We start from the raw sequence: 25,808 nt of genomic DNA, 5'->3' as shown, positions 1-25,808 counted from the left end.
CAAAACCTAATCAGCAGGACGCATTGAAGAATAAATTCTTTTACAATTACGTATTTTGATTGCAAGCATTTATTAAACACCTGATTAGATATCTTTAAGAATCTATCATCAAAAACAAAAATAGCTCCCGGATTCGAATCTAGCAGATAATTACTTATTCTGGTGCTGTAGTCGTGAGTTAACTCTGTGGATGGGGAGAGCCCCTTGGAGTCCGCCCAGCCCTCTTAAAGTTGGTAACCCTATTTGGGGGAAAATCTGGTGGTTGAGTGTAATTTTGAAATCATCATCCCCCTGTAAAACTGTTCTTCTAAAAACAGTGCTTCCTTACAAAGAACTGATCCATGACCCCTCATAGGTCGAAACGATTCACACATTATTATCAGAAAATCGATTTATGCACATCTACACTAAGTATCCACACTCCTATCTACGGTAATAACATTATCAGCAAACGTTTAATTTGTATAAAGTTATCGTATTAGTATTTACTATCTTTAATATATCCTCAATCCTTGCAAGGTTGAGCATGCAAAATAATAGACAGAATTAAATAATAATAGGTATAAGTTATAATAATTTACTGAATCCCAAACAAACTAAAACAATTTTTTTTTTTAATCCCTCCAAGATAATATAGGGCTTACACGTGGAACATGCTCTACATATTTTTTTTAATGTATTTAAGCGATTAATTGAGAAACTTGAAATTCCAAAGGCTTTAAATCTAATTATTTATACAATAAAAATATACTTTATCTAACTTTTTTCATTGATATATGCAATACCTCTGACTATGGAATATATGCATTAATAAATTATCCACTCAAAGATATTTGCATACGATCTAATCCTCGCTTCGGTTGTCAATTTCTTGTCCACTAGAATATACGGACCATGCATTCCAGCTATATTTATGCATGATTATGCAATATTGTACAACCTTGATAGATGATAACATAGCTAAGCACATGATAATTACAACACACACTTCCAACAAATAGTTTACACGTCATTATTTATATTTGCCGCAAGACATAAAGGTTATTAGCAAAAATAAAATATATATATTATACTATATATATTTTTTTAATTTACCAGCAAATAGATAGCTCCCAACTCATCTCCAGTAGATGGCGAAAAAGGAAATCTATTGGCATACATGGAATCTATTGACAAGTCTCGATGAGCCCACATATATTATCATATAATATAAAAACAAAATTATGTATAAATTAACAATAACAAAATGACTATTTAACATGACTGCAGATACCTACCCTTACAATCAAACAATATTAGGTTACATATAAAAAAAATTAATTTATGAATCTAACAAAATATTAAGTAGATTACAGTGGGAAAAATTTAAACCAAAATGCTACACAGAAAAAAAATTAAATATATATTGTTTATATCATATGGTTTTTGTAGACCTCGAGGTCGTTATTTACAATGAAAAATAATTCATAGAGCCATGACTATCGTACTAAATGTAATATATTTTATTAAAATGGATTTAGTGAATGACACAATTTCTTCCTTATTAAACTATAATAGTTTATTTCATATCATACAGCAACGTTTCGGGAGATTTCCCCCATCTTCAGGCTGTTGATAACAAAAACCTATATATGACATATAATTTTCTCCTATTTGTCATACTTGCTAATATATTATAATATTAATGTCATTATTGAGTAAAACTTTCTAATAGTCATACATTATTTTATGTATTTATTTAAAGTTAGAGTTTGTTAATGTCAACAACCGATAAAATTTTTTTGTATTCAATAGTAAATCTAAACATGTCACATGAATGATTCTTTTCTTCACACCTCACATCATAAATTTGTTTGTGTAATCAAATTGTCATAAGTTTTCAATAGGTTTACAGTAAGATTTCTAAAATTATAACGAACAATGATTTATAGAGATATTAGAAATGTCTCCGAAAATATACAATCTCGTTCATTTATCATGACAGATTTTGTTAAATCGCTTATAAACAAAAACAAAAATTAGTGGCAACATAAATCTTGTAATAAATTTAAGAATCTTATAGTAAAAAAGAAACAATTTCATCATATTCAACGGTTATGATTTATTGCGATTAATGTTTTCAATTATTAAGTTTATCATATTTTCTTAGAATAGAGTATTGAAATATATGTATTAACAAAATACTAATTCTACTGCTACAATTTCATGCTTATAATTTACACTATATTTAATAGAAGATTTTATGAAAAGGTTAAGTTGTAGTTAGTGTCCTCTTTCTGACACATACATGAAGTTAGTGGTAATGATGATGATTTAATTTAAGGACCATTAGAGACCCAATAACTTCAAGTTAAATTTATCGAAATTTAAGGTCCATAGTTACTCATTAAATGGGCTGTCTGTAGCTCAGGTGGTTGAGGCGCAGGTATTTGCCACCTGGGAACATTGGTGATGTCCGTTCGAATCTCGGCTCGGAGTGTTGACTTTTTTATTACTGTGGCGGTCATGATAGCTTGATCTCCCACCATGGTTATAACAGATTGGTTACCCCTAGATAATCTCTCCATATGTCAGAAATGACTAGGAAAGGAGTCATTAAAAAAAGAAATTATAACACATTTTTGTCATAACGTTATAAAATTTAATCTATAAAAGGAAGATGGTCCAGGGGTGATAAAAAAAAATCAAATAGTAAATAAACTACTTCTTGCGAGCCAACGTTTCGGGCCCACTTTGAATGGCTTCCTCAGGGCTAAGAAAGACAGATATAACTAAAATAATAAAACAAAGTAAGAGGATAAATAGCATAAAATAAAAGTAATCTAAGGTATAAGTAAATATGAAATAAAGCATATAAAAGTTTATATAAAAATAAACAAAGTAAATTAAAAAATTAAAGAAAATAAAAGTAAGATGTACAATAATTTTCTCTAATTTATATTGTTTTTCTTTATTACTTTTTTTAAATTTTTACTTTATTCATTTTTAAATAAACTTTCACAATTTTAAATCATTTCTAGGCAAGCCTTAGTTTATTATTATTTCATGTTATCTATTCTTTTACTTTGTTATGTTATTAATTGTTCATATCTTTTTTTGTATCCCTAATGAAGCCCTGCATAGTGGAACGAAACTTAAACATAAATAGTTCTATTACTGTATGTGTTCTCCTGACCGCACCCGGGCCATATTCCTTTTATATGTTACAGACGGTCAATCAACAATATTAAAATACAATTCAATCATAAGCATAAGCATAAAAAATATATAAATATATGTAAGAACATCTTAACTCATTTATTATGGAACATGAAAGGAAGGAGTATGGAGTAACGAAGAATTAAAATAATCTCCATATTTTGACAATATGTAGATAACATAGCTATTTTAATACTACGTATTACACAGATTTAGTTCCAACTTTACTGGTTAACTGATTTTTTTTTTTTAATGAAAATTACGTTCATGACCGAAAACAAACCCGAGTTCAAAATGCCAAAGTCGGGCTTCAACACAGCTACTACATTTAAGATATATATACAAAAAAAATAGGTGGCGACACACGACACCAACCAGTCGGTACCGATAAATAACGTTTGGTTTGCATGTGACAACACTTTTCTGTCACTGGACATAATATAAAGGTTAATGAATTTTTGTTGAATGCTCATAACTATCAGGTCCAAAATAAAATACAATAGGAGAGTGACAATTATTTGTCATTCACCAAAAATTCGAAAACTTAAGACTGCTTTGTTCCTACACTAAATTGTTCCTTAAGAAAAAAAGTATACAAAATATTAATTAGGTTGTAATCATATATATATTTTTTCCATTTGAGAAAGCGAAACTCAATCAATTTACCATACAACAATGACTTCAGTACTAGGTGTGAATTTGATTAATACTTTAATTATTTATGTTTTTGTTTAATTATACTATATGATATTTCAAAATTCATATGGCCAACTCAATTTAAATTATGGCTATTTACAAAGACAAATAAATAATAAATAAACAGGTATGATACTTAACCGGTTGATGACTAAATAAAGTTATTTTAAAAATTTCAATAGTTATATTAATGTTATCAAAAAAATCAAAACAACTTATTATTCTCTTCAATTTTAGACAAAAACATACTCTTATAAAGTCATGCAGTAAAAAAGTATGACTAAAAATTTTACATAATTAATTAATTTTTTTTTTTTTTTACCTCAGTTTATACATTACTTCATCTGTACATTCGAAGAATAGTTGAGAAATTATATTCATATTCAAAAACATCTCAATATGTCGAAACTAAGTTTTGAAAACCCTCGAGTTCGAAGAATTACGAAAAAGTGCATGTTTCTGCAAAACAGAAATCTTAGGCGAATCATGATGGTTGTTGATTGGGCGTTAATTGTTTACAAATAAACCTATAAACGATTTTATGAAGGAAAATAACATAATGCTGAGGGAGACTAATGTAATATTAATGAAAATGTGTTTTTCTATTCATTTAATTAAGTCAAAACTTTTTTACGACTATTGAAAATACATATGCTTTATTTTTGAGCAGCAGCAATGACGTTGTCACGATCATGATCAATTAGTATGCAATTTTTAATAAAATTTATTGCGTGTTTTTTTCTTCTTTTTTTAGTAAATTAGAGATGGTTAGGTAGAGTAGAGGTAGTTTTGTAAAGTTATAAGCATTGTAATGTTAGAGATAAAGACAGTGTCTTTTACCTTCTAGATACAGATTTTTCTATATTTAAAGACTGTACAACGATTATCTTACATAAAAAAAACTAGTAAATTCGTAATTAAAAGAAAAAATGAATTAATTAATGTCAGTGCGCGTTAATTAATGTCAGAACGTTAGCGAGCTGCACGATTCAAAATAGGAATTCCAAATGTTTATTTTCTATCTGGTACTTTTTTTTTATTTTTTTTTTGTTTACAAAAATATCTAAAAACAATGGATGATAAAATAGTTCCAGTGTTCAATAAAAAGGGCGAAAGAGATCATATTATATAAATTAAATTGATCTGGAAAATTCTTTTAGGAAAATTAATCTGAAGATGTTAATATTTTTGAAAAGATGGTATCATTTCAGTCATTTTGAACTAATTGGTATTAATGACCATTAAAAAGATGATATCATGTTTCATCAATTCCATCATTCTACTTAAGATCGAAGGTATATATGTTGCAGGAAGATTATACAACATTGATATTTTATGAAATCCCTAAGGTAGTTGATCAATTTAGTTAGATGTTAAAATAACAACTCACAGGCCGTCCAGAGCTCAGTGATTAGTCGCAGTCTTACCAATGTGAGATCTGGGGGCGGTGTCGGTTCGAATCCGGCCTTTTTCATTGAGTGGCGGTCCCACAAAATGGAAACCTTGACCCCCACCCCCAACCATGGTTAGGTAGTATAGAACTTCAATAGGAAGTATAGGACTCTTGGAAGAAAAAAATAAATAAATAACTTTGTGGGGTGATTTCCCCCAAAAAAGTAAGTGATTTGATAAAATCCTTTAACAGTTTCAGTAAAAATATGAAATAATATTTTTTAGATATTAAAGTTATTCATTTAGTAAGCCGTGCATGATTAAATGTATTTTTTCAGTTTAAACTAACTTCTCTTTAGTAGACACTTATCCAAAACGGACAAAATATCGTTCCTCGTAGATATCCGTTGTAGGAGAGTTTAAGATGGATCCTACTTTATTTACTTGTTTAAATAAATATTGATATCGTTCCTGACATGTAAATAAATATGCAAAGAGATAATATCTATAAGGCCTAGAAGACATGTCCGGCACACACAGCATTCCTTGAGCCGTGAGAAGCCTGGAGTGCTGACTACATTAATTACATTCAACACTACACTTATCAGGCTTACAGTATTATATATCTTACTGAGGATTATAGACTTTATCTTATTATTCTGTCAAAATAAGTTATATATAATAGGATGAAAATACAGGACAGCTGGACTGAAATAAACTGCTTAGCGAAAGAAGGTAGAAGGATAAATTTGAAGTTCAGCAACGGTCAAGTTATATAATATTCCATCGAATCAGACTACATATACATTGGTTAAACAGGGCTTACTAAAATGCATAATATACAGTTTAAACACCAGCAAAAAAGATTTTTAAAAAACAACATCAAATTGAAAACAAACTATATTTTAGAAGTAAATATATGATTAAACAGTCTAATGAAACAAATAACGTGTAACTTTACTATTAATTCGATCCGTTAACTAGGGCAAAATCAAGACCTAACCCAGGGCAAGCAATCAAACATTTTTCACCACGGCACCTTTTTTAGGCTAAACAATTTTCACGGCACCCCTTCCGGGCTAAAAAAAAATGTCCAGGCTCCCTTGTTGGACTAAACAAATTTCCCAGTACCCGTCTAGTTAAAAAAAAATTATATTTATAAAATTGTACTTATACTTCCCACTGTTCTTCATGGATGCGAAATGTGGCCTCTTACACTGAGAGAAGGACAGGACCTTAAGAATTTAAAATAAAATATTTTAACCGTAAGTAAATAAAAAATCCTACGAGAAGCAGGCCGAAATGTAGGGGCATCACTGGGCAGAGATATGTAGAGAGCAATCTCTCTACATATCTTAATGGTATCGGTAACGAACCTTTCGGTATTATTATTATTATATGTGCAAAATCATAAGATTAAGTACCTTTTTTAATTTTTATTATATATGCAAAATAATAAGATTAAGTACCTTTTTTAATTTTTACTATATGTGCCAAATTATAAGATTAAGAACTTTTTTTAATTTTTACTATATATGCAAAATCATAAGATTACGTACCTTTTTTAATTTTTATTATATATGCAAAATCATAAGATTAGGTACTTTTTTTAATTTTTACTATATGTGCAAAATAATAAGATTAAGTACCTTTTTTTAATTTTTATTATATATGCAAAATAATAAGATTAAGTACCTTTTTTTAATTTTTATTATATATGCAAAATCATAAGATTAAGTACCTTTTTTAATTTTTATTATATGCGCAACATTATAAGATTAAGTACCTTCTTTTAATTTATAAACAATTGTGAGCTTTGCAGCAACAAGGGGGCAATTCTTTGATTATTATTATTATTTTTTACAGTTTCCGACAATTGAGAAGCTGAATATAAAAGACTATTTTCTCAAAAATTTAATATAATTATAGAAAAGAATTAATTTAGTTAATAAATGAATAAGTCTTGCGCAAAATCGACCCTGCGAGGTCAAAAACTATAAAGCAAGGGAAAAATGCATGAGCTTCAAGAATTTACGCACTTGTTTTAAGAGTTCGTCTATTTTAATCACGAAGGTGCGTTTTTTTGGTTTTATTATTTTGTTTTGGTCAAGAACGAGGTAACCACCTTTACCTCTTGACCAATACTGTTTTAAACTGAGTGCATAATTAATATAGTTTAGCATAGGAATCAACAAAGTTTATAAGGCCACTGCTTGTAATTTCTAGCGTTCTATTTCTTTCTTTTCAAGCATTTGCTTAAGTGCCCCTGGCTCCAGGATGTTTGCAATCATCCCCTTTGTGGTTCCATCGCAGTCAGCAATAATATAATTACAAAAGTAGATGAAGATTAGCGATTTTCCAATTTACCTAAATAACTACAATCACGAACATAAAATAGCGTTTAAAAGGTCAACTTATTGCGTTTATCAACATAAGGATTACTGATATTTGATAAAAATACTTTAAAACCAGAAATTTAGTATTAAAATAATTGTCATCGAAATAGGAAAATTTATTTTAAACTGTGTATACACTAAATTGAAATGTATGAATAAAAGTTTAAAAGCCACATTTTAACGAAACAGCTAGCTTTCACGATCTTCAGCTTTATATTTAACGCAGAACTTACACTAAATGATTCTAATCCATCTAAATTTTAACTTTCATTTACCCTTCGTCATAAACTCATGACTTCCTGCCCCACAGTATCCTTTAATAATACCCCACTCATTCCTGTCGAACAGATCCGTTACTTAGGACTACTTCTCGACAAAAGACGGACATGAAATAACACAAGACTGAACAGAGAGGAAACTGCTCGTCAATTTCGACTATTACAACATAATATACATACACATACATAATACATAATATATTAACGGTCTAAGCTTCCAATCCACTACAAAAGACCGATCTACTTGACAATAAGGCCTATCTGGACATACGGAGTTCAGCTTCGGGGCTCCACTAAACCATCGAATTCCTCTAGTATCCAATCCTTACAATCCAAAACCCTTCGTAAAATCTTTAATGCTCGCTCCTTACTTTGTCACAAATAAAGTCATCCATCAGGACCTCAATATGTTGCCGATTTGGCCAGAACCAGATACCAATCCTTCCATGATAAACATCCAAACCACCCAAACCCACTTGTTTCTAACCTGGCTTCTCCTTCATTACCTGAAAATCCACCTAGGCGCCTGAAAAGAAGATGGGCCCCCAGATCTTATTCTCTAGTAACGTAATTGGAGTTCTATCAACGGGTAGATTCTCCACAAAAATGTATCATTTTATTTTATATCCAATAGCAATTTTACTTATTTTATATAATTGTATGCAGTTGTAAATAACAATAAATAATATTAAATTGTTTCTTAATTATAACGAAGTAATTAATAAGTGTAAATAATAAATAAATAATTATAAGTATCACAGATGTTTTTTCTGAAAAAGAAAAATCGCTACCGAGCTATTAGTTTATGATCTAGATTAGAGATATTATTAATGACACACAAAAACCTGGTTCTAATTTTTTATGTTTATTACTTATGTTAATTTTTAAAAGGTATCTGGGAGTTAGATATGAAAAAAAATCTCATTAACTAAGCATTAACTGCTGATTACAGGACTTAGATATATTATCAACCATTATTGGACTAAATTAATCGCTGAGTTCCGAATGCAGTAACCGAAAGGCAGGCCTGTGATATGAGAAATAGCTTTTAGATAGGAATTCTTAACCAACATAAATAATTAACTAAATCTAAAAACAGTAATGATTTATTTTTAATCATTTCATTTGCTATTCCTAAACTCTGCCAATTAATCATAATCTGTTCCAAATCTAAATTTCCTTATTTATTATTCATAAGTATGTTAAATGACACGAATTCCTTTTAAAGTATATTTTCTTACAAATTATTTATCCCCACGTTAGTACTCCTCAGTGAGGAGTCATCTCCTTCATCTAGGAAGATCGTTTCTTAGATCCATGAAAATAAAAATTTCTTAATGAAATTTCTAAATTTGATGAGGTAAAGTAAAAAAATTATTCCATCTTTAATTTTTTTAAATTTATCTCATTTATCCATTATGTCTCGAGACCATCGCCACATCATCGGGTATACAATTCACAATAACCGATTTCAAATTGTGCAACCAACATTGCAATAATTCAAAAAACTTAAATACTAATAAATTTATCACCATCTTCTAAAATATCAATTGTGATACATTATCTTTTCTTCTTATTTAGTCAGCCTTATAAAACCACAATAATATATATTGCTTTCTTCAGTTGTTAACAATTCAAATTACAGGTTTAAAAATAAGAGGAATTTTTTTTTTTTTTATTGGTACATTCATGCTATTGAAATTATACTGATAATTTTGATAACTGATGGATTACCTCCATGTTAAATGTTTCCAACCTCTTTTTCTTACAAAGATAAAATATCTATTAAGTTCTGAATTTAAACACTGACAAAAGCATCATTCCCAAAGTACTATTATGCAACATAATACTATCTATTTGGTTCACTATTTTATAATTCTAATTTAAATATGATACCTGCGTAGTGTTCACTTAAATTGCTTATATCAGTTTTAAAATTGACTGATTTTTAATGTTTTGGAAGTTCCTGCAATATAAACCCCTACACAATTTTTACAATTATTACATGTGTCATTTTATTCATGTTATTCAAGTAATTTCCTGATTTATCGTTGTTATATAATCCTAATTTAGATTATTGTGTACGTACTTTAAGAATGTCATTTTAATTCTATCACTCAGTCTTGGTACATAATTAATTTTTAAGTATTGATATTTTTTTCTATTGTCATTATGCTCTATTTTTGGATATTTACATTATTACATAATTGTACAAATCTTCGGTTTAATGTAATGTAAATAATGTAAAAGATAATTCATTAAAATAGTGATTTAAACCAACTACGCCATCACATAAAAACTATGGGTTCTAAAATACAGAAAATCTTACGTATGTGTATTTTCGTTATTAAATGAAAACATTAAACATTTTTCTTATCCTGTTATTACTTCCTCTTTGTAATTCAACTGACCTCGAAATGTTGAAGTGGTTGCTAGAAAAGCTAGAAATACATATCTTACGCAATTTTACTCTACAAAAAAGGATTCAGAGTTATTTATATATATTTTTGACGTATCTTACACCACGGAAATTCCGATTACACAAAAACAACAAATGGGATATTATCAATGAACAAAGATGTTTTCATCAAGCACTTTACAGATATCATCTATCTGATTGCTGACAATCACAATTTTCCTTTTTCAGGTGTGCGTAAGTGAATGACCTTAACTAATCACATTGTCTATGTTTTTGTAAGAAAAAATATGTAAATAAAAAAATGTAAATGTTTTGGTGTACTGATATTTTAGGTGAAGATATTGTTTTTCAAATAAAGTTAGGTTAATAATGCTTCAACAACGTAATTAACCTTTAACCACTCTGATAACAAAAGTTTTTTTTTTTAATTATTTATTTAATGTAATTTACAACTGTACAAAATAATACAATAGGTAAATATGTAGTATGTTTCATATAAACTTGAAAATCTTGGGAAGGAACTACCCATTAGTGGTACTTCAAACATTAATTTAAATTAGAAGGTCCCGTGGCCATCTTCTTTTCAGACGCCTCGGAGGATTATCAGAGATTATTAAGGATGAAAGATTAAGAATTAATGGGTTAGGATGGTTAAGGAGTTTGGAATGAAAAGACGCATATCTGTTTTGGGTCAAATCTGCAACGAATGGGATGTTAAGGTCTTTGTGAATGAGTTTATTTGTGACGTAATAAGGAGCATCAAGGATTTTACGTAGAATTTTGGATTGTAAGGATTAGATGCGGGAAGAATTTGATGGTTTGGTGGAGCCCCAGAGCTCAATTCCATATGTCCAAATTGGTCTGATTATCGTAGTGTATACTAATTTTTTGTAGTGAATGGGAAGTTTAGAGCGTTTGTCAAGTAACTGTTGTAGCAATCGGAATCTACGAGCAGTTTCTTGTCGTTTCAGTCTTGTGTGTGGATTCCAAGTAAGTCTCTTGTCAAGATGGAGTCCTAAGTATCAATCTGTTCAACAGGCATTGATAACAAAAGTAAAACTATACTTACTGTACTTTATTTATATACATACAATATAGTCCTTGAAATAGAAAATATTCCACAAAATGTGGTATAAGCTGAAACGTTTTGAACATTGACATTCCCAAATAGTAAAAAATTAGAATAATTGTCTCTTACGAACAATCGACAAAAACATTCGTTCAATGAGGATGAATGTACAAGTAGAACAAATTTAAAGCCAATTTAATTACCTTTCATGTCAAGTAATAAAAAATATTTGCAGTGAAATTTGAGAAAAAAACTTTGAAAAAAAACATTCAGGAAGCATTGTTTTTATTTGATTCTAAAAAAAATGAATAAATATCAATGCAACCTGTTGTGTAGGAAACAAAGAGTTTATTTATTTCATATAAATTTATAATAATGTATATTTATTTATTTAAAAAAATTACCTATTAGACAGTTTTTTAAGTATTAAATAAAATCATTTCCTAGTGTTCCATGTAACTCCTTTTATTTTATGTTTATGCATTTTATTAACAATAATAATTTAACAATTACAGCTTAAATCTTTTTTTAAACATTTTCAAAGTTTTCTAATTATTTAGAATTTTTTACCGGTATACATAGAATGCGTTGACCGGTGTAACGTAAAATCAGTTTTTATTTTGTTTTTTCTAAATTTTCTCTCAATAATATAACAAAATCATTTTTACTTTTAATAATGCATTATCAGCTTTAGTTGAGATGGCACCATATTGAGATCTACTTACATTTAGTTGAGATTCAATCATATTTATTTTATATCACGTTATATTGGGAGCGGGGTTGCCCAAGAAGTAAGTACGCTGCACTACAATCTCCCGTGTCCAGGTTCAAATCCAGCTTTGGCAGATAATTATTCATTCTGTTAATGTAGGCTTAAGTCAACCCTGTGCGTTCAGGAGCTCTCCAGTGGCAAGCCCAGAAACTAAAGTGGGTTCCCTTAATTGGGAAAACCTGGAGGTTGACAGTGGTCTTGAACAAATTACTTTCTTGCACAATCCTTGTTCCGGAAATAGTATTTCTTTACAAAGTACTGAATTCCTGACCACTAATTAGTAATTATAAATATAAAATATTACCCAACTATATCATTCATTTTATTACGCCTAGGAAATTGTTTTTATGTCTAGCCCTAAGATGTAATAATCATGAAAAGCATGAGTGGTATATCCATCAAATACCCCTTTGGTTTTCACGATTATGAAATGAGTTGAGAAATGATACACGAGTATATTTCATGTGCGGACTACTTTTCCTACAATTTTTTCACTTACAAATTTTCTTTAAATACAGAACTATAAATGTATACCATTGCGTAATTAGGTCAAAACTTTCTCATTTCTGTGTAATTTATTTCAAAAAGATTTGAAATTGGCTCCTGGATTATCTGAATTTGTTCAGCTGTGGAGAGTGTATTGCACAACATTTCCGACATTACATCACGTGTCACAGGTATAAGCAAAGGTATGACTAAATTTATAATGAGAATTTCAAATAAACAATTTTTTTTTTCATTGCCGCTTGAAGGGTCCTTTTAAATCAGTCGTCTGATCTGAACCACGATTTTCCACAAACTTATTTTTAATTTTCTAAGAACATCCTTGGTTTTTCGTGTTACACTTCTCTACAAAACAATTATGGCACGAGAAATGGATTTTCGAGTTTCCTTAAGTAATTCCCCGCTTATGTCATCTATCAAATAATAGCTTCTACAGATACTTTACATTCCATAAAATTATACATTAGTCATTCTGGTATTGTGTAACGAGGTTTTCGCATAGAAGTAGATTACTGATTGGTACCACTATAGATATTACAATGAGCAATTGAGGAAAAACCGTTTACAAATATAGTATCTAATAGTTGTAACAGGATATTAGTCAGGGGACTATATAAAGTATAAAGTGTGATAAATGTTTCGAAATTAAGCCTGTCTGAAAGTTTTAGGTGAATAGTGAATAGTGAATCTACTTTCTTCAATGAATCGAGGTATTGTCTAATAAATATTATAATAGCAATAAGTCGTTATTTATATGTGAATAAAAAATAAGTTTTTAGGAAAAAATTAAAGAACAAAAAAATAAATATGTACGTTGAACATATTCACACATAGACCTTCCCGTGCGGGAGATAAAGGAGTCTTTATCGGAGGCTAGCCGAACCTTCAAATCGGAGTTGGTGGCATTTAGTTTTCCACAATTCGCTATCTCGAGCCTGCCTCATCCATAATGAACCGCCACACTGTTTTTTTATTTCGTTGGCCCAGCGCTTGCGTTGTCGTCTCCTTCGTCTCTTCCTATCCAGGGGGATCCACTCTGCAGCTCGCCTCGCCCAGCTGTCTTCGGATTTCCTCATGAGATGGACTGCCCAGGTCCACTTCATTTTTCTACCGTAGCTTGTGGCGTCGGTAACCATGGTTTCTTTTCTTAATCGAACCGAGCTAACTTTATTCTTTAGAGAGACTCCAAGCATTATAAGTTCCATTCTTCGTTGACAGACGTTAATCTTCGGCTCTATATTTTTAGTGAGCGTCTATATCAGTCTCTATATTTTAACTGACTGTTCATTAGCACTGGTTCTTCCTCTAAGACCTGATAGATATTCTATCAAAACCACGTCGTCTGCAAATTTTAATGTGTTCAGCTCCATTCCATTTAGTGAGATCTCCACGTCTTTTCATTCCCATGTCATTTTCATAGCAGCGTTAGAACAAATCTTCAATAAATATTATACTTAATGATAAATTTTAGTTTTTTAAAAAATATTAAAATCACTGTTTACTAAGCAATAATATAATATAATACATGCACACGTTTTAAAGTTAATAACTTACCTTTATTTTAGTATTAGTGTAAAATTTATTTACTTTTCTAGGTAAGTTACTTACTATTCCAAGTAATCTAGAATAATCAAAACAGTGATAAATAATAGAATATATATGGATATCCGCGATATTGTTATCGTTTTAATATGTAATCGAGGTCATTAGTTTTCATTTTGTTAATTGTATTGACTGTGTTATGTTTGAACACATTAGTGCCATACATACCTAAATATATTCATTACACACAAATCCGAATACATATTCACGTGGTCCCAAGCATATAAAATATATTTTTTTCTTCTATCATTTGTTCTCACAGAAGATTAGCCTTAGAATTTTAGAAACTGTATCAGGACGCTAATACATAGTTAAAACTGTAGAATAAGAAAACTGCTATATTTAATCTTAAAATACTTTTTAGATAGTAAACACATTACTTTCTTCTTGTAATAGTATAAACAAAAATTAATAACAAAAGTAAGAAAAATCTTACCTCTTTAAGCACCTTTTAATAATGTTTTTATTATTTTTTTTTTTAACAGTTACAAAGTTACGTCATAACTCACTAACAGAGCTTGTGGGGTTTTGTACTCATTTATACGAATGTTTTATTTTATATGGGCTGCTTTAATTTGACCACACCTGTCAGAAACAAGATTTCCTATAATTCAAATCACTTCATGGTACCAGGTTTTAACTGAAAGCAATGTTTGACCGTTTTTTCATTGTGTATACAATACACCCATCCGCCATGTTGTATGGTGATTGGGAACAAGTATCTTTTTTTTTTTTATAATAACATAAATTAAGTGATAATTTTCATTGCAGGGCGAGCAGCGGATGAGGCGCGAGCGCTGGTTGCGGTGTTCATCCTACTCTTAGCTCTAGTACCCGCCGGCTCCAAGCATACCAGAAAAACCCACATCTACATCAACTCCAGCAAGGCCCAAGATGTGAGTGATCCCGATTTACTCCTGTTAGATCGCTGTCATCCACCTCTTCAGTACTAATCGACCTCTGTTTTAGGGATCCCGTGGACGTAACAGGGCGGAGGCGGAACCGGAAGGAATGGCCGGGAGGAGTAAGCCCAGCCCCAAGCCGCTACGGAGGCTGCGAGTACAAGCTGGAAACACGAGGGAGGAGTTCATGGGTAACTTTAAGAAGTTGCCGGTCGAGTTCTGCAACCGGTTAATAAACAGCTCGGTAGGTTAACAATACAATATAAATAGATTCTAACATAATGTAACAGCAAGCCATTGCTGAAGATGTTGGATAAAGAGAGTTCTGAATCATACTTGCGGTTTTTCAGATTCAATCAATTAAGATTTTGGGCACATTCTAAGCTAGTGTTGCCGAAAGGCAATGTAGGGTGTAAATAAATAAACGTAACAGCAAGGATTTAAATCCCTTGAATAAAACTTGCTTGCTCAGTCTAAACGGAAAATTTTAATGTTTTTTTTTTTTTGTTAATACTGAAATAATCAAGATTTGGAGTATGTCAGATTAGGTTTAACCCAGGACTAAACTGATCCTTGACTCAGCAATCCGCCCTAAGGGTCCACTCCGTCCCAAAAAAACATAAAAAATGCTGTTACCGTCGTTTCTTATTTCTAAAGACCTCTCGTTCTACAAAACTGCTGAGCCGTTTTAAATAAAATATTAATATTAAATTATAGTACATTAAAAAGATATATAGGGGTTAGTAGTTAATAGTATACATATTATAGTTATATAGGACTGCTAAAAACAATTCTTTGGATGACAATCACTGACGAAAATCGTAACCAAATTTTTCCCTATGAGTTACGTAAGTTGTAACTTCATTTCCTGGATTCTGATTCAGGTAATTTTTCAAGATCAGTTATAACGAGGACAAATCTTCAAACTTAAAAAAAAAAAAAAATTGCATCAAAATATTTGATTTATTTTTTTAATTTTACTAAAAAATTGCATTGGTCTTATTTAATATATATATATTGCGTTATTTTCAAAAGCCTTGTTGTATTTTTATGGGTAATATAACAATTTAATTTAATAGTAGACAATCTGGGAATATATTCACTGCTAAAGAGAATAAAGCATTCCTAATGATTTCTGTGTTATAATTGTTAATAATGAGTTAAACAAGTTTAAAAAAAAAAAAAAAACATGAAAATACTATGTAAAAATAATAATGATTAACAAATGAAAAATCAAAATACAAAGTAGCAAACCAAAACTACTAATTTTATGTATAAATGATTGGCCATAACTGAAATGAAGGAGATGGACGAGAATGCGGTCAAAAAGGAACAAAAATAGCAACTATATATTTGCCTACTCTCCACGGCTTCGTCAGGGCGAATAAAGATACAAAACAACAAAAAATATGTTGACATTGTAAGATAATAAGATGACAATAAAGCAAACTAAGTGGGAATAAAAATTATATTACAATGAACAAAAAGAAATAGAAATGAGACGTTCAATAATAAGTGTATTAAAAAAAAGAAAGAACATAGAGTATTAGATCTATTCTATATATTTTAGATCTAATCTGAAACTCTATGTTATTTCTTGTTTTATAAACACTTATTATTCTACATCTTACTTTTACTTCTTTTCGTTTATTGTTATAATATTTTAACTTATATTTACACAGTTTTTAACCCCACTTTAGTTTAATTTATATTTATGTTTTTATCTTACATTTTCAACATATTTTTAGTTTGTGTTTTATCTCTTTTAACCTAAATGAAGCCCAGCAAAGTGGGACAAACGTAGGTAAATAAATAGTTGCAAACTTTTTGCCTGCACTCCCGTCCATCTCCTTCAAAAATAACTAATATTTATAGGATTAATAAAATAAATAACTTAAAAATTAAAAAAAAATAATGTCCATACTATACATTTCTAGCAGAGATCTCAGGTTATTTTTCTTTTTTTATTTAAATTTATTTTCTCTTTGGAACCAAATGGGGTAAAATTATATGTTCTTTTAGAAAATAAGTACACCATGAAGTAAAAATATACATAATGTAAATTCTTGTGTTTTTACCATAAATATAATTTCTCCCTAAATTTTTTTTATAGGTTACTTTTGTAAAAAAAAATGTATACTTGTATCAAACTTTGACAAGGGAAAATAAACCATAAAATTTAAGATATACAGTGACTCCCAAGAGCGTAGAAATGGTGAAAAACGAAAAGGTTCTAAAATGAGTCAATATATTTTAATAACTGACACATCGGAAGAGCAAGTTGAGACTTGTAGAATTGACGTATTGGTATGTCTGTCACCTTATCAGTAGTGAATCTTGAGAATCATTTTCCTGACAGTGATAATTTGAAATATGTAGGTTACGATATTTATTTGACAATAACTGCAATTAAAAATATTATTAATCTTATGAGAAGTATTATTAAACAACACTAATTGTGCGATAAATTACACTCTGACTACATGTTATATAAAATATTTTAACAGTAAATCATCAAAGATTTATTATTACATTATACATTGTAACTAGTGAGGAGTCCTGTCTTAATCACGCTATCTCCACTCGTTTTAGATTTTTTTTTTTTAAAACCACTTAGAGCCCAAACCTTCAGAAACCCAGATATTATACACATTACTATTTATTTTTTCAATATTGAATTATTTTATAAATGTTACTAAAAATGGTTTTAAAAATACAATAATCACTTATAATACACTGATTTAGCACCTAAGAATTCAACACATTAAAATATAATCCTTATTCCTCCCTATCAGTGATAATGAACAAATATTAATTTGTATAAACCTCTCATAAATGTTTAAGTGATTTATTTTGATAGATTTAATATTAGAAAATGTGAATTGTTTACCAAATTTAATACTTAAAATATTAAAACTAATTATTAGACAAACGTATGATCATTTTTTAAAATATAAAAATAACATTTTAGTTTTATCATCTACACCTCCAATGTAGTTCTTTAAGTATGGAGTACACCGCAACCTCATCGAAAAAAAGAGTACCTTCTAATCTTGATTACCTACTACGCTTTTTTTCCACACAGGAAATAAAAAAGAAAAATAAATGGCCACAAAAATTGATAACTTTGTCTCAAACATCAAAAAACAAATTTGTATCCTCGTACTTTTTTTTTATTCCACCGTTCTTGGCCACTTCTGGAAAACGGGTGGGTATTCTTCTGGTTACTAATCTACCTTGTGGTCGAGATTCATTCCATGGGGTCGCCAGAAAACAAGTCAACCTGTCTGCTCTGGTTGGATTCGAATCTCCGCTGCTTCTGACCAGAGGTTTGTCAACCCGGACTTGTACCGTGCCTGTTATCAAATCCATGTAACTGTTATAACACCACGTTAGTCAAATTTTGTTTAAATCTGGATTCTGCATTCGGTGTCGAGATGGACCCACATCAATTTCACAAACTCTTTTGCATACTCATACGTAAACGTATTTTCCTTAGCGTGCCTATCGAAAACGGCTCGTCCAATTTGGCCCAAAGTTTGAGGTTGGAGAAACGTATTAAAAAAAAAACCAGTATCAATTTTTTTAAACATCAATCCCCAATTTTGCTTAAGAATGCGAAAAAAATTTTTTTATTCTCAAACAATGAATCATATATATAAGAAAAAATTATGGATATATCCATTTGAATTTTGTAAATAAAGGAGGATTTGAAAAGAATAATAATTAAATTTATTATCTACCAAAATAAATCTGAGCCGATGTTCTCGGCACACGTTTCATTAATTAGTTGTTTTAGTCTTTCTCAAGGAAGAGTCGTACAAGATTATTTTTAGTAGGAAGAGGATAAACCCAGTAGTAATGTAAAAACTTAAATGATCTGTAGGAAACATGATATATCATTAAACAGTCAACTATATAGAGATTATTTTTAATTGCGTAAGGAAAAAAGTCATTAATGGCAAAAACAGCATGTTAAAGTTTGATGGTTGATTTCAATTACCCCAATCACTTAAAACCCAAACATTTTTAGGGTCTGATTTCCGTTAGTGACCTAAGTTAAAGTAATCAAATAAATATTTAATACCGATTCATTTTAAACCTCCGGTAATTGAGGGAACTTAATTAGAAACGTATATTATATATATATATATATATATAATGATCAAGTAAATATTTTCCGTTTATTAATCATAAATAATTTTTTTCTAACATTACCATTTCAATGAGATAAAGTTTGACTATAGATATTTTCCGACAAGAAACTAGCGGAAAAATGTAAGGCGCATGAGGGGAACAGGATTTGGAACGGAAAACCGTACTACGCATGCGTCTCACACTTTAATGAGTTTTGAATAGTGTTGGAAAACGCCAGTGTAAGTAATTTCTCAAGTATCGCTTACTAATTGCAAACCTTTTTACTTTCACTTGACTGGACGCATATATATATGTTTGTGACGGAAAAAGCCAGTTCTGAGGTCCCCTGAGTTCAAATTATTAAAATGTCTGAGTGTATGTGATAAAAAGATATCAAATTCGAATAAACGTAGTTCCATATCTCAACCAACCACTTCTTGAACAAGTTACATATTTACGGCGGGTATATACCTCGTAAGTTAGAATAACAGTTTGATAAAATCGACTGACCAGAAGTGCAACTTTATATGATCGATTTTTAACATAATTTAAATTTTCCTAAAAACAGTTGGAAATGACTAAATTAGGTCTTGTCCTCATTGAAATAGTCTCACAGAACTTAAATACCGATAATAAAAAAAAAAAATCTCTAAGGTATTCAATTTTGCTTATCTGTAATAATCAACCATCTCTCATTGTTAGTATTATTAACAAAATGGGTTAAAATGAACTATGAAAGAATTTGAAAATTAACTAGAAGTGAAAACGGTTTGCACGCAGCCGGTAAAGACGTACTGAGAAATCAGAAATAGCCGAAAGAGTTCGATCTCTTCCTATCCCATACTACACGGCTTTGTTAAATTTTATTCAAGTGTTGTATTCTAGGTAGGAACAAAGTTGATAATCGTTTTTCACGCTATAAGGGACGAATATTCGTATCAATAGAAAAATATCGATTGAAATTAAAGTATCTTTAATTTATATATGTATAAATAGTTGACCGTAAAAATTGATATATAGGAAGATGGTCAGGGTTGCGGTCACAAGTGAAACGAAAATAGTTTACAACTATTTTATTTTCCAACGTTTCGCCCCACTTTGTAGGGCTTCATCAGGGCTGTCCAAATAAATAAGTTGAACAGCTTATTTATTTGTTCAACTGTTCAACTTATTTATTTGGACAGCCCTGATGAAGCCCTACAAAGTGGGGCGAAACGTTGGAAAATAAAATAGTTGTAAACTATTTTCGTTTCACTTGTGACCGCAACCCTGACCATCTTCCTATATATCTTTAATTTAGTTTATTTAACAAATTAATCACCGCTGTTGATATTAATAAACAATGGACGAATATAAAATATGATAATTAGTGTTTTTCCATGATTTTTATGACAATAATAAGAATTTACTTTCACTTACCTATATAAAATATACAGTAAGGGAATTGTGATCCTGAAATAACTCTTTTGAAATGTACAAGGATTAATTCCATCTGGAAGTATGGAGGTAAGTGAATGTTGTATGATGCAGGGACCAGTTTTTTTTTTTCTTTTTTTTTTAGTTTGTCATAGAAGCACGTCATTGAACTTGAAATGTATAGTCCTTCTTGATTTTGAGGATAACTGATACAGACGACAGCTCCATATCTTATGCAAATACTGAACGGTAGACGTCACAACGCTTCCGTAGCCGGAACCCACTCCTCCAATCGGAGTTATCAGTCGAAGATAAATATAACCTAGTAGCTATTTCGGTACTAGCTCATTGATGAGACTAATCCATTGATAAAAGTTGACTCACCTTGCCTCTCTTACGATCTCTTTACGCACAGGTACTTCTGCGAAAGATGTTTTCTACATTTAGCTAAAAGCGCTCTGAGAACCGTTTGTAGTGCACTTATGGTAACGGATACATGGATATATCAATTTTTATTTTCTAATTTATTTTCTTTAATTTACTCATCGTCAAAAGAATATTTATTCGGTAGGAAAACATTTTAAACCACTGACCTTCATCACATTAAACTGATCAAATTCAAATATTAAATAATACATATTTTTTAAACAACAGCAAATATATTATTAAACAAAATTTTATCTTCAGCGTTACAAAAATCAAAATTAAACGATAGTTTCATAATTTCAAATTTTTAAAAAATCCGATAAAAAATAAATTTATATCATTTATTTAAGGGTAATAAATAAGGGCAGCCTGATTATGGAGGATTAGAGAAGCAACATCAGGGGAAAAGAAAGTGGTAAGAAGAGGCAGAAGAGAGGCCTTTTACTGGAGGGAAAAGGCTACATTTGATTAACGTTAAGCCTCTCATAAAATTAAGAAATAGAAAACTATGAAAAATTAATTTTTTTGAAGCTGTTTTTAAAAACAAATAACAATATTTTCAAGGCTAAGTATATTTCATTCCAAAAAAAAAATTAAAAATAAATAAAATTGAATTCATTTCCTAGCAGAAAATAAATATTAAGATTATATACACTTAAAATGACTTTCCAAACTAGTATGAAAAACAAATCCTTATGTGAACTATTAAATTGTTTTCAGGAAGTACTAAAATTCTCCAAGAGTGGCCATGCTTGGCTTCCTAAAAACCCAACTAGGTGGTACCAAAACCAAGTAAGGTGCGAAGAAAAGAGACAAAAGGTAATTTTTTCATAGCACATCAAAAAAAAAATTAAAGATTATATTAATATAAAAGAGCAACAATAGAAAAAAATAAATTAAGCTAAGTTTTTTTTTTAAGACACAACAGGAAGATCCCAAAAAACAAACGTCTAAGCATCTAAAATACTAGAAAACCCATTTTCACTCACAGATATCTGTTAGTTTATAGTTTTCTTCCAACTATCAAGCAAATCCTGACAGTGCCAGCACAAATTTCAGTTTACACAATTTTAGTGGCTGCAACTGCTGTCACTGTCACTGTCTTGGAGTGATGTGCTGTGTCTCTAGTTTGAAACTTAACTGTATTTCACAGAGAACACTTTCACTTCAGCGTCTTTTTGGAATCGTCTTTTTTATTTAGTTATTTACAGGCATTTTAGAGACTTCATGTTCTATTTTTGGATTTTTTCAATTTCAATTAATCGTAAATGGAAATATCACATTTCAATTCAAATAAAAAAAAAATTTCAAAATCTACTTCATCTTAAATTTATTACAAATAGTTTGTAAGTCAAGATGACAATCAGAGTTAAACTGAAGGAACGAAATTAATAAGGAGCAATGCATTCTTCATTGACACTTAAAATTAAAACATTTAATAATCATGAGTTCAAATTAATAATTATGATATATCCTTTAATTGGCTTTAAAACAATGGAAGAAAATCAAAGGAATTAACAAATAAATAAAACTTTTAATAAAATTAAAAATATTTTAACAGGTGATGAAAATATTACCAGAGCTCCACAGAGGGCTCTTAAGGTACATTGCAGCCATAGAGTGGCTTCAGAGACCACCCATGACAAATTTTTCTGACTGTCTTGAATCAAGGACCAAGTGGTTAAAGCAGTTTGCGGGGAAAATGGAACAGGTAATTAATTAGATAAGGAAAATTACACCATAAAATTTTGTTCCAGAAGGTACATATAGAGGCATAAGAATAGCAACCTGATAGATGTAGAAAACAAAGTAAAATTTTAGTAGTAAGTGAAAAAAGATAACTCCTTAAAGAAGAGGTCCACTGTTTTAATTTAAATCATAATTCATACCCTTTCATGAACCCAAGGTTTTATTTTAAACTTTTAATAAAAAAAAATTAAAAGAACATAACATTATTTCCAATAGAAATTTCAACATTATATTTGATAGAAAAAGAATACAGTGATGTGAATTATTTACTTAGTACTGTTAAGTATAAATGACAGAAGTGATTGCTCACACCTCAAAGAAGTTAATCTGGATATAATTTTTAAGAAAGAAATAATCCTCAATAACAAATGAATAATGTAATATTAATCAGTAAGATGTCAGAAGTTATCATTAATATGTACTTATTGAAATTTTTTAAGTGTAACCTATTTTTGAGACTAATTAACAATTTATTTTATCACTTGTAGCTCCTCTTGGAAGTAGACAAATGTATGGAATTCATGGGCATCAGAATGAGATCTTCCCATAAATTTGCAAAATTTGAAGTCCATTATGGGTTCGATGCTAATAACGATTTGGAAGTAAGGGAGAGAGGTTTCCCATCAGTGCATAGTAAAATTTCTGCTCACATGCATGAAGCTTTAGTCTTCTTTCGTTACAGTCAGTTTATTGACAGTTGGAACCACATAGTTCGCCGTGTCGTGGGGAAAAAAGGATTTAAACGATGTAAACAGAACACGAACTACACAGTAACCTCTTCTTGAATTATGTCAGGACAATTTTTGAATTAATGTGTATTTATATGTAGTTATTATTTTTATTATAAAGGCAGAATTTTTCTCCTTATTTTATGTAAATGCTCTTCTGTGATAATTACTTATTGTAAGGTAATGTAATAGTAACAAAATGACAATATCATACATGTTTTATTAAAATAATCTTCAATTTAAAATGCTGCAGCATGTATAAATTGAAAAAAAAAAAAAAAGGATGAAATCAGTATTCTTGGTCCTAAATTTAGTATGATTGACAAAATAGTGACAAGCAGTTCAAAACTGCAAGATCTTTCAGAACTTTTGCATGAACTTGACTGATTCAGAGAGTAAAATTTTGATTTCAGTAAACAGAAAAAACTTGCATAAACAACAACTTTTATTATAGTTTGGCATTCCGAGAAAATAGATCTTTTATTCCATAGTTCTATTCTATGATTATAGATCTTAAATTGTCCATATTAATATTACATGGGGAATGAGCTGTGTGAAAAGCAAACATTATAATGAATGCCTCACAACACTCCCAAAAACAACTAACTATTAAAATATTAAATAGCTACCATTATAGGTTGTATATTGATCTAAAATTATTTATATATTAACCAATGGACTGAAGCTTTAAGTTATGACATTATATATAATATAAAACATATGTAAAATTACTGTTTTATTATTCTTATTTATTATTTGTGGTGTGGTTATGTATTTAATATTCCATGTTCTTAGTTAGTAGATATCTTAAAAATTAAGTTAGATTAGGTGCTTTATACAAAATCAAAATTTTATGTAAGTATAAGCTAAAAATACATAATGAAAAATGTCTATTTTTCTACAATATTTTTAAGTATAGATTTGAAAAATATCAATATTGAGGAATTATTCATTCAAGCTTTTTCTTGGAGCAGAATTGTTTAGAAAATAGAAATTTGCCGTTATTTATCTTGATTTTAAACTTATTTATTTAAAATTATTTATGTTTGTTATCTTGTAGATAATATTAGGGTATTTTATTTATATGTTTGATGAAGAAAAAATTAATGTCAAAGGTGTTTTCTTCATTTATATATATTTTTTTTGTAATTCATAATTATTTTGAAACCAAATCTGAATATCTGTACCAAACAGTATTTATAAAAGTAAAAATAAACTGATTTCAGAATTAAAATTATTTACTATTTTTAAAATACATTCCCTTGTTTGAGAATAATGAATCTTCAGTATTTTAGTATCAAACAGCTATGATACTATAGTTTAGAATTATAGTTTTAAATATATGTGTATAAAATGTATGTACATAAATGTCTAAGATAGAAAATGAAATGCTCTATTTTTTATATTTTATAATTAATTTGATACACACGTTATTTACTTGGAGATATAGATGTCAGAAATTGTTTTAGGATAGTATAAATGTTTTCAAAGCAATAATGTAAAACTTCAATTTAATATTGATTAATTCGTAATAGTTACAAGTATTATCCAACTCTGTTAATAAACTTTATCAATAAAAAATATTTGAACATAACTTGGTATTTAATGGAAAAATGATGTCGTTGATTATTTAATTTCAAAAATTACAAATAAATGGCGTACTTTTTAAATACAACATCACAACTAAAAACAATTAATCTTCAGAATTGTTGATTCTAAGATTAGTCATATCAAATATGAAAAAAAAATTGGTAATAATATATTTCTTTCTTTATGTTTTTTTCCTATGGTGTTTTGATTGAGTCAAAATAATTATCAAATGTATCAATCAGTGAATAGATACAATAAAAAAATTAGAAAACAAAAATTAATAAAAAAAAAATCAGAATGGAATGATATTTAAAGCCTATAAGTTTTTCAGATATTATTAAAAACAATCAAAATTTATATTGTTTTATCTGTGATGTTGTATTTACTGATAATATATACAATAAAGTAAAACCACCAAAATAGTGATAATAAGTCTAGTCAAACAGTATTAATAATGAACTCTATTAACATTAAAAACTGAAGTATTTGTGAATTTCCTGTATTACATTTTTTATTGTAATTTGAAAATAAATG

At 29.3% G+C, this 25,808-nt stretch overlaps 1 protein-coding gene across 4 annotated transcripts in view; it reads left to right on the top strand.

Moving 5' to 3' along the window:
* LOC106680847 (uncharacterized) overlaps positions 1 to 23,995 on the top strand; it is a 198,046-nt gene extending 174,051 nt beyond the window's left edge. For 3 of the 4 annotated variants that reach the window (XM_014420828.3, XM_014420831.3, XM_014420829.2), the window contains exons 2-6: positions 15,098 to 15,222; positions 15,296 to 15,472; positions 21,928 to 22,026; positions 22,769 to 22,918; positions 23,445 to 23,995. In XM_014420828.3, the coding sequence (XP_014276314.1) occupies positions 15,098 to 15,222; positions 15,296 to 15,472; positions 21,928 to 22,026; positions 22,769 to 22,918; positions 23,445 to 23,741 (848 nt within the window). In that variant the 3' untranslated portion in view covers positions 23,742 to 23,995. Of the gene's footprint in view, positions 1 to 13,295; positions 13,435 to 15,097; positions 15,223 to 15,295; positions 15,473 to 21,927; positions 22,027 to 22,768; positions 22,919 to 23,444 lie in introns of those variants that run through there. The other variant, XM_014420830.3, reaches the window with a different exon arrangement.
* The last annotated feature ends 1,813 nt before the right edge of the window (positions 23,996 to 25,808 follow it).

This window comes from Halyomorpha halys, unplaced genomic scaffold (genome assembly GCF_000696795.3).
Source record: "Halyomorpha halys isolate HHAL.00 unplaced genomic scaffold, Hhal_1.1 Scaffold293.1, whole genome shotgun sequence".
Taxonomy (NCBI): Eukaryota; Metazoa; Arthropoda; class Insecta; order Hemiptera; family Pentatomidae; genus Halyomorpha; species Halyomorpha halys.
This window is presented reverse-complemented; position numbering and strand designations above follow the sequence as displayed.